Source organism: Monopterus albus, unplaced genomic scaffold (assembly GCF_001952655.1).
Source record: "Monopterus albus unplaced genomic scaffold, M_albus_1.0 scaffold28.1, whole genome shotgun sequence".
NCBI lineage: Eukaryota > Metazoa > Chordata > Actinopteri > Synbranchiformes > Synbranchidae > Monopterus > Monopterus albus.
In genome coordinates this window covers 785,756-795,846 of record NW_018127908.1, presented here as the reverse complement: position 1 = coordinate 795,846, position 10,091 = coordinate 785,756, and the positions used below count along the sequence as shown (strand labels likewise).

Here is a 10,091-nt window from a genome sequence, read left to right as displayed (position 1 = left end):
GGTTCATCATACTGCAAAGCCTTCTTTATTACATACACAATTATGTTAGCAAACTTTTAATTTTGACAGTAAACATGCAACAGTGTTTGGTATTTGTTTGAGTCCTGCCTCAAAACTAGGTTTTTGTTAAAACACACAGCTTTGCAACTTGCACACTGAGGACTATTTGTTGTCTGCTGTAAATTTATTCAAAAATCCTCAAAAGTCCTAAAACGATTCATCAAATCATCCTGAATTTGAATGTATTGCTATAAACAGGGCCTCAGGTCACCTGTTCTTTTTCTCAGCTGTAGCTGCCTACCCTCTTGTGGATAGAGAGGTAACAGCAGCCAGATGTTAGAGTTTACATCCTCGTATCAAGCTTGAAGAGCCCAAAGTCTGCTTTGAGCTACATTCGTACATTTTATATCCGTTAGAGCCAGAAAATCCTTTGCAGCCTTTCTGAAACAATTGTGAAGATGTAAGGGGATGCTTACACACACAGACACACACACACACACACACCATTGAACTTATAGCTGCAACATCACTCATTCACATACCTCTGTGTACGAGTATATAGGCTGAAAATGGAGATGAGATGTTGGATGAATGTGTGGGAGCTGAGAGCACCTCTGTGTGTCTGCTGCGTCCTCCCACTCACTGAGCAGCGTGAGAGGCAGACACAGAACATTTAGTCTATTTCAGTCCCTGGATATGTGAGGTCTTTTCTTCACTGTTCCCTCCAGTGACTCATCCACACTTGTACACAGCCTTACTCCTGCAACCAGCGGGACAGCACAGCTCCAAGAATCAGTTCCTTCATTTAGTCTGAAGATTCAGTATGCAACACTTTTTAGTGTTTGTCTGCAGTAAACATGTACTGTACTATATTTTGCATATTATGCATTTATATATTGTTTTTCTTTCTTTTTAGTTAAATAAATAAACAAAACCGCAGTGGAATGAAAATTCTGACCAGTCGTGGGCCTAAATCAGTGTAAGAACTGTTCTCCAGCAGGTTTTCTGCTGCCCCATGCAGTGAGGACAAGAAATTATTTCTTTAAAAAAAGCATACATATAAAAATTAAACAATCAAATTGAACAAATTAGACAATCATTCTTTGGTAGATAAGGGATGAGTAACAAAATACTTTAAAAGTGAATACGAACAATATACAGGAATTCTGGTGTCTATGATGTGCTGGTCAAAAGAGAGTGTAAACATAACACAAGACTCTTGGCTGTCAGACTTTGAGAAAACACACAGCTGTCAAAAATATTGCTCAGACAGTTCATCTTTAAAGGTAAATATATTCTATTCATCTAGTGCTATCATCGCTCTGAAACTTTCATTTGTCTGATATATTTTGGTTTCTGATCAAATCGCTCCAAAACTAATGACGCATCCACCAACCTCATCTGTAATTACCAGCCCTTAGCAGACTGATAAAAGGAGATAAGATGTTAAACTGTTTACACGTTGAACATCAGTATGTGGCTCAAATTGCTGCAGTAACTAAGTACAGCCTCGCTGACTGTTACAAAGCATTACAGAGTGGGATATCTGGTGGAAGAAAATGGATGGATAGATATTTGGTGGTACACAGGTGATGTGTTTACTGCAGCAACTTGATGTATGTGGCTTTGCTGCATAATAAACTGCTCATAGGAATACTAAATGGATCGTGCTTTAGATACTAGAAAGTCACTTAATTGTTATCTTCCTTGGAAAAGAGGTTATAAACCAAAACAGGATTTTTCCAGGATAATATAAAACTGTAGAGGTACGCGATATCACACTCAATCAAATCAGCACAGACCTCTAAGTTGCCTTTGCTTTGCAAATTGTTCAATAATTGCACACTGAAGAGGGATTAGAATTTTATAAATGTAGAAATATCCAGTCATCCTTGTCTTTTACATTAAAATTAAAAAAAACTTTTAAGTGAAAGTAAATATGTATCAGCAGATTTGCTGACCAAGACATTATAAACAAAGAAACCTTTGCCCAGCTTATCAGATTTCTGATAAGACTTTGTTTTTCCTGGTCTGTCAGAGACAAGGAAACAAATTTTCTGGTAAATTCAATGGTTTCCTGTTCGTTGTGTGGTATATAAAGCATAGTGGGGAGAGCTGATACAGACAAACAGTGACTGAAGATGAAGACCTTGGTGGCTGTGCTGGGTCTGTCCCTCTTCTACTTATGTATGGCTGAAGTGCAGCAGCCGGATCAAGATTCAAAAACTCCAGTGACTGCATCGCTGTGTACCTGTGCTTGTGACACAACAGACACCCAGTTTAACCTCCAACTCTTTCTCGCCTTAAGAAAAATGGAGATCAGACTGGAAAAGACTGAGAAACAGTTAGAGGATATGAAGAAAGAAGTCCAAGGTAAGATCGTACTGTAAAGTAAATGAGGTTATTGGATTGGTTATTTATTATTGTATTTGTTTGTTGGTATCATTTTCATTCAGTTGGTTTTAAACAGAGCACATACTGTATTACAGCATCCCCTGTTTTCATATAATCTCTCAAGGTCAGCGGGTGGCTTTTGGAGCGTCTCTTGGGTCTCTTGGTGGAACTACTGGACCATTCAACACTGACATCACACTGACCTACAAGAATGTCTACGCAAACACGGGTGCATACAACCCCGCAACAGGTACATGTAATCTTATTGTAATGATGTGTGGATACTGTAAATGGGTTCAGGTGGAAAGTACAACAGCTACTGATGTAACACTCTCTGTGGATCCTCCCCAGGTATTTTCACTGCTCCAGTCAAAGGAGTCTACTACTTCAGCTTCTCTGGCCATAATTTCTCATCTAAACCAATGGGACTGCGACTGATGAAAAACGCAGTGCAGATGGTCACTGTGTACAACCACCCAGCTGGAAATCGCCACGAGACCGCAACCAATGGCATGACTCTACAGCTTGAAGTGGGAGATCAAGTGTGCATGTGGCTTCGGGCAGGCACCTGGATTGTTGATAATGATAATAACCACAGTACCTTCATTGGCTATTTGTTGTTCCCTCTGTAAGAAAAATAAAGTTCTTATCTGCAAAAAAGACAAACTGTATTGTAAGTATGGATAGTTTTCAGCCTCAGGGCTCAGTATATTATTGTTCTTGGTGGGGGTACGTTATGTTAAAAATGAAGACTCAAATCAAATAATCAGTCAGATATGATATACAATTTTCAGGGCACAACAACCCATAATGTCATTTTTGTGACAGTTTAATTGCTGTAACAATAAAAATGCAAAATGTCATTTCCTTATCATTTCATTCAACCTGGACCATCAAATTCACTACCAGTCAAAAGTCGGGACCCACTTTGCCATTGAATTAAATGGGAAAGTGGATCCAAACCTTTGACAGGTAGTGTAGGTGTGATTGAAATGGAAAACCCCAGTTTACATTTTTTTACTGTTTAAGTTCACTTAACATACAAACAAGGTTTTCAGTAAAGACAGTTTTCAGTATGATTTGTGGTAGTAATGTAATGATAAAAAGCAGAGACTCAAATCAAATAAACTCTAGTCATAACAAGGTAGTACACACTACTACTTTAGTATGCTGAAAATGATTTTTGACAGAGTTGTCAGTTTTAAGGGCTCATTTTCAAACATAACTACAAAAATGTGATTTCTGTCAATTTCATGTTCAGCAAATAACTGAAAAGACTGCGCTGCTGTGGGGGAACGATGGTTTGAGAAATACACTTACTCATCTTTGTGCCAAGGCCAAGAAACTCATATCATCTTGTTTGTACATAGTGTTTACTGGTTTAGTGCAAAGACTGGAGACATGTAGCCTGACACTCTCAGGTATTGTTTTAAAGCACAGACAAAAGTCCTATCTTCAAACCTAACTTCTTAAAGATGGTGTGGAAGAGTATTTTGCTCAGTGTTAAACCACTGCCTTTTAGTTGACACAGTGACAGGGTAGTTAGAGGTAAGCAGATAGTTGACACAGTGACAGGGTAGTTAGATGTAAGCAGATGACTGTGCCTGACCTTCATTTACCAACACAGCAAAGCAGCCAAAGTGTTGTCTCCGCACAGCTACATCCTCTTTCCTCTATATTTACACATGCTATTATTGCAAAACTCTAGTCGAGCTTTAGCTATATACAGCATTTAAATGAAAGAGCCTTTCTTGATTCCACATGTTCTCACATGGAAAACCCACTCTCGCTGGCGTCAGGCTGAGTGTGTGTGTTTCAGCGGTCTCACTGGTTCTCATAGCTCATATGGTTCAGTGTTTTGACAACAATAAAAGCAGAAAATCTTTTAATGTGTTACACTAAGAAGTTCATAGAGAAAGTGCTTTATGTAGAAGTGTCTGCCTTGTTTGGAAAGTGGCAATGTTTTGAGGGAAATGAAATGATTTCTTCAAATGTTAGCATTTCTCTCCCAGGTTGTCTGTTGAAATAACTCATAGATATGGTAACCATCTGGGGCAGCTACTGTAAATCAGGTGCAAGCTTCTTTACTCTGACCCATGAAGCCACCACATGCCCGTACAAATGAAATCTATTCATCCTTTTCCCACTCTGTCCTTTGTCCTCACTTTCTATCAGATGCTTCATTCTTGCTTGATAGTATTTTCTGAAGTGCTATTGGTCTGAGGTTGAGAAGAATACAGATCACACTTGTCAGCGCATTACAGGACTGGATCATGCCCAGTGTCATGAGCACCCATACAAGGACAGGCTGTGACAGTGCAAACTGCACTTCTACACAGTTAAATCTATTTCAACATTTCATAGAGCTGAGGTGAAGTTACCGCAACACAGGAAGTGCCCTGTGATCCACCACTTCCTTTCCACCACACACTGAAAAAGTCCAAAGCATCACTGAGCAGAGTGTCAAATTGCTTTAGCTTACATGTTACACGTATAATGCCAAGCAGCTTGTGAAATTCACAATAAGCATAAGGGTTTATGTAATAATGCAGAAAGCATGGAGTCAGATTTTAGGCCAATCTCTGAGACGTACTGTACTAGCACAGTACTAAAAGTGTATTTGTAATATTAGATTTCTATAATTTGCAGATAGTTAAAGAAGTAATGCCATCAGAGAACATGACCTAGACATATTCTACCTATTTCTACATTGTTATTAAAGCTGCATGTGTAAAATCTCTTCCTATAAAATGTACATTACCTAATCTTGACATACCAAACTGACATGACTACTCTTGGTGCCACCAAGTGAGTCAAGTGTCCGTTGCAGCGTCCTTCTGTTGACCACCCCCCCAGGTCGTATAAATCACTGTGAGATACATCTACAAACCAGTTTTTTTTTAATTCCAGCGCTGCAGGCAACATGGCTTCGTCTGGATCTTCTCTTTTTAGACTGTTCACTGTTCAGTGTGTAAATAGCATTTTTCTGTTGTACCTAGTTAAGGTGAGTTAGTTTTAACTGCTTTATAAAGAGTTATGTAGTTTAGGTCACTTTCCAGTGGTTCACAGGATAAATCTGATTTGTTTTACATAAAAAATATGACTAATCTTAATTCCAAAAGTAACTAGCTACCCCAGCTGTACTGGAAATACAAAGTAGCATAAAATGTAAATACTTAAAACTGTACATAAGTACAGTACATCATAAAATATACTTTCCACTGATAGGGAGTAAATGATAGTAGTTTGGATCTTCTCTTTTTAGACTGTTCACTGTTCAGTGTGTAAATAGCATTTTTCTGTTGTACCTAGTTAAGGTGAGTTAGTTTTAACTGCTTTATAAAGAGTTATGTAGTTTAGGTCACTTTCCAGTGGTTCACAGGATAAATCTGATTTGTTTTACATAAAAAATATGACTAATCTTAATTATTAGCCACTGTCTGACACCAACTAGTGAAAGTCAGTATGAAGTTAACATGTGACTTAACTGCATGTTACTTTGTGGACACTTATACTGTATGTTCACCTGCTGCTGATCTGTGTGCATGAGAAACGTTCATTCACTTTAAAGGTAAAACACTACTCCAATCCAAAGAAAGAGTTGTGGATTACTGCAAAGTGCCTCACTGTGCACTGTTAGCTGCCGCTACTCATTAGGAAAACAAATCAGGCATTGCGAGGCCCATTGAATCAGCCTTTTCATTAACACAAAACCTGAATAGCGTGAGCATGTCCTTAGATTGAATTTGGTAATCCGACCTTGAATCTCTGTGGACACATGAGGAAGCAGCAGCTCGCTCACCAATCTGAGGAATGCTTACCAAGCACCAGTCTACAGTATGTGTGGCTGACTGAACTTGGCTGCAGACACAAAAAGCCCTCTCTGTCCTTCACTCTGGAGCCTTGAAAACATGCGCAGGGAAGAGGGGAAACAGCTCTCCCCAGCTAAACACACTCAGTGGAAACCCTACCCACTATACAAACAACTGGACTGAAGTGTTTGATTCAACTCGGCCACAATGGCCATGATACTGACTAGGTGCGGAAGGCATCCTCATATGAACTGTAGAGGTTTAACACCTACAACAAATGCCAAATATAGCATCTAGTACCTCATCTATTACCATGATATACCAAGAAATACTACAACCTGTCAAAGAAATGCAAGAGTTCTGTGATCAGGCTTGCAACTTATTATTTTCAGTGTTTTTTTAATCAATTGATTCATCTGTAAGATAACCAAACATACTGAAAAATATGCATCACAAGTTCCCAGAGCGACATATTTAAATTTGTTGTCGACCGACCAACTGTTCAAAATCCAAAGATATTCCATTTATAATATATAAAAGAGTGAAACAGCAACTCCTCACATTGGTGAAGCTGGAACCAGAAAAAGTTTGGACTTTTGCTTTATATTACTATATGATAACATTTCTAATTGTTTCAGCACACACGCTGCTCACAGTAAGTGCCCCTAAAGTAAAACACTTTGACGTCACCAGCAGTCAATCACAGCACGCAGTGTTAGGTAAAATGCATTCTGTATTACAAGTCTTTCAAACAGACAAGTGGAGGGCAGAAGATTTGTCCAAAAGGAGAATTACAGTTATAGTAAGTCAAAAATGTCACATTTTAGAAAAGAAAAAAAAAATCTAGATAATACAGACAGAGATGGCTTGCCATTCACAGAAACAAAATCCCAGTATAGGTTAAAGTTACTCTGTTGTTCTTATTGGACTAGTACCTTGAGAAGCAGCTGGAACCTGACCCTGAAACAGCAGGTCTGTCACAAGCTTGGCTTCCTTACAGTAAAACACGAACAGGCGCTTTTGACTTTGACACCAAATGAAACTAGAGCGCACACTGAAAACAGCTAAAAAGTTCTGATTGCCATCAAGACACACTGCAGAGGAAGTAGGGCTCATCAGTTGGCACAGTCACAGGAGTTTTCTTAGGAAGGCACTTGACATGGGGTCATGGCGTTCCCCATGCAGCGACAGCAATGCACTAAGGTCCTTGTTTGTGCACATTGAGGAGGGACACCGTCAGCTAAGTGCAAGTTCTGTGATAAATCCATTTTCACCAGACCAGAAAAGGGGGGAAAACTAAAATATGTAGGCGTAATACAACTCCACCACAGTCCACAGCGTCAAATACAGCATCTTAGTGGGTGGGTCTGTGCCTCTTGGATCACACTTGACCTCTTGGGGAGTCACACTGAGATTGGATCTGAGTAACCGGTGCAAGGCTTGAGTGGTGACTGATAGATTTCTGAGAGATCTGAAATACTTTCAGGCCAAAAAAGGCCCCAAAAGTGACCAATCCAATCACTGCCTGGAGATCTGGCATGGTAAGCCCCACCACCCCACCCCAATCTCCAAGACAAATGGACCCAGCCCATAAGATGTAACAGTACAACTCAACAAATAAAACCACAAAAATGCAACTAGAAAACACGTGTCTCTTAGGTTTCACAATAAGACATTCCCACTGAGGCACATTTTCAGAGAAGTGTCATATACAAAGCTATTAAAAAATCCCGAAAACATTCAAGTACTTGTCATGTAAACACTTTTCCAGACTATTATACATTATCGATTGTTGTCGTGGTCGATTCGTGTTTGTGCGCAACAATAAGACAACAGTGTGAGCAAAGAGAATACTTTTGCACAAAAAAAGCCTGCAGGACAAGTTAAAAGCTCATATTTAGCCCAGATGCACTGTTTCTTTATGTTGTTTTAGAGCAGGACACATGAACAGCACTGGTCGCCTCCACTGGGAACAGCTGAATAGTTCATCTGTCTGACTATTTCTGCAAACAGTTCGTCGACTGATCCTTTATTTTTGGCTGAAGTTTCCATAAACGGGCAGCTCCAGTCCTGGGCCAGCGCCTTGCCTTCCCCGGAAGACACCTCTCTCTCCCCCTCCAGGTCCACCTTGTTCCCCACCAGGATCATGGGTACCCTCTCGTACCTCTTCACCCGGATGATCTGGTCTCTCATCGGCTTGATGTCCTGGAAGCTCTGCTGGTTGACCAGGCTGTAAACCAAAATAAAGCCCTGCCCGTTCTTGATGTACAGGTCTCGCATGGAGGCGAACTGCTCGGTGCCCGCCGTGTCCAGGATTTCCAGCACCGACGGGGACGAGTCCACCTCGATCTCCTTCCTGTAGAAATCCTCTATCGTGGGGTCGTACTTCTCAATGAAGGAGCCCGTCACGAACTGGACCGTCAGCGCGGATTTGCCGACTCCGCCCGAGCCCAAAACAACCACTTTGTACTCCCTCATGGCTGGAGGGGGAAAAGGCAGACACCTCCTTTCTCGGCGACGAAGCCTCCTCTCTCCCACCCGCTGACCAGCCCCGATGTTTTCAAACGGAGCAGGCTGGGAAGGGTGCCCTCTCGCTCGGATAGGAGTCTAATCCCACACCGACAAATCCTCCTAGCCTGCTGCGTAAGGGCCGCGGAGCACAGATCCGAGGAGAATGGCCGCTCCCGGACATTAGCGTGGTGAATTAAAGCACATTTTGATCGCACTATATTGTGCAACGCTGCTGGGAAGCGTGATCGCTTCTCCCCTCTTGCATGGCGTTTCCTGCCCACATCCTCAGCGCGTCAAAGCCGAGGTTCAGTTCCGTTTTCTTAAAGGAGCAGTCGCCTCAAACCTCAACCACAGCCAGCAGATGACTGTCCACACACTGTGGAGATACTGTGTCCATGTCTGCGGTCTGCTGTGCATGACCTCTGCCCTCACACAGAAATCCTCAGGTCATTGCTATCAGCAAGAAGCTCTTGAGCTATCCACTATCCCTGTATTTGTACATGACAATGCTAATGAGGTCATTCATTAACCAACTTACAGTACACCGACTTTCAGTTTACTTGTCTTCACACATGGACCAGTAGAAAAGCACAGAGGCATTACTGAAGAGGCCAACTGGGCACACGCCCAGGGAACCATGGGTCAGAAGGCCCCTGGATCTGGCTCTTAAAATATCTAAGAAAAAGACAGATGCACAAAACATCTGCCAAGTGACAGCAAGGGACTGCAAGGAGATGCCAAAATGACTATAAAGATGTAAAATGTCATAAAAGAGGCACAAAACGTCCACCAAAAGAAGCTAAACAACTGCAAGGAGATGCAAAGTGACCGCAAAGAGACAAAAAATGACTATAATGACATGGAAGAAGAAAAGAAGAAATTCAAAAAAGTAAAAAAAAAAAAAAAAACTTAAAAAGGATCAAAACAAGTCTGTGTCAGTCTTGGTGTTTTGCTTCTGTGTAAGAGGTTGGGGAGACCTTGTACCTGTATGTGCCTCATAATCTGTCCATGTGGAGAAGTGTTCAGATCCTGTACTTGCGCAAAAGTAGCAATACTAGCACTATTAGCAATACTGTTACCAGTAAACGTTATATACTAAAAGTATCAGAAGTAGCACTTGTCATGCAGTGTTCCATGTGAGTATTATATAGCTGATTATTACTTGTGCATGTAGCTGTTGTCAGTTCAGGGGGAACTAATTAGAAGAAGAAGAAGAAGAAGCTTTATTTTATTGTAACATTGTGACATGTACAATGAACTATTGTTTGGAGCTGAGGGCCCCGGGCAGCTGCATGCATACGCACCGCCACCACGGGCAGCTTCGGGGGGTTCAGTGTCTTGCCCAAGGACAGACACTACGACACGTGGACTGCA

At 41.2% G+C, this 10,091-nt stretch overlaps 2 protein-coding genes across 2 annotated transcripts; one reads left to right on the top strand and one right to left on the bottom strand.

Annotated features, from left to right (window-relative positions):
- The first annotated feature begins 2,156 nt into the window (after positions 1 to 2,156).
- LOC109957616 (complement C1q-like protein 4) lies at positions 2,157 to 3,073 on the top strand. The gene is made up of 3 exons (XM_020595610.1): positions 2,157 to 2,373; positions 2,519 to 2,644; positions 2,746 to 3,073. Exons 1-3 carry the CDS (start codon positions 2,190 to 2,192, stop codon positions 3,024 to 3,026), a joined length of 591 nt encoding a protein of 196 aa, XP_020451266.1. The 5' UTR covers positions 2,157 to 2,189; the 3' UTR covers positions 3,027 to 3,073.
- A 3,519-nt stretch (positions 3,074 to 6,592) lies between these two features.
- On the bottom strand, positions 6,593 to 9,838 carry LOC109957768 (ras-related protein Rap-2b-like). Its single transcript, XM_020595908.1, has one exon. It carries the CDS (start codon positions 8,682 to 8,684, stop codon positions 8,136 to 8,138), a length of 549 nt encoding a protein of 182 aa, XP_020451564.1. The 5' UTR covers positions 8,685 to 9,838; the 3' UTR covers positions 6,593 to 8,135.
- Between the last annotated feature and the right edge of the window lie 253 nt (positions 9,839 to 10,091).

Bases quoted from the DNA above. Each gene is read 5' to 3' on its own strand.
- LOC109957616 (XM_020595610.1), top strand. From the start codon at position 2,190: ATGGCTGAAGTGCAGCAGCCGGATCAAGATTCAAAAACTCCAGTGACT. The intron at 2,374-2,518 runs GTAAGATCGTAC...TAATCTCTCAAG, and splicing joins TATGAAGAAAGAAGTCCAAG to GTCAGCGGGTGGCTTTTGGA. The intron at 2,645-2,745 runs GTACATGTAATC...GATCCTCCCCAG, and splicing joins TGCATACAACCCCGCAACAG to GTATTTTCACTGCTCCAGTC.
- LOC109957768 (XM_020595908.1), bottom strand. From the start codon at position 8,684: ATGAGGGAGTACAAAGTGGTTGTTTTGGGCTCGGGCGGAGTCGGCAAA.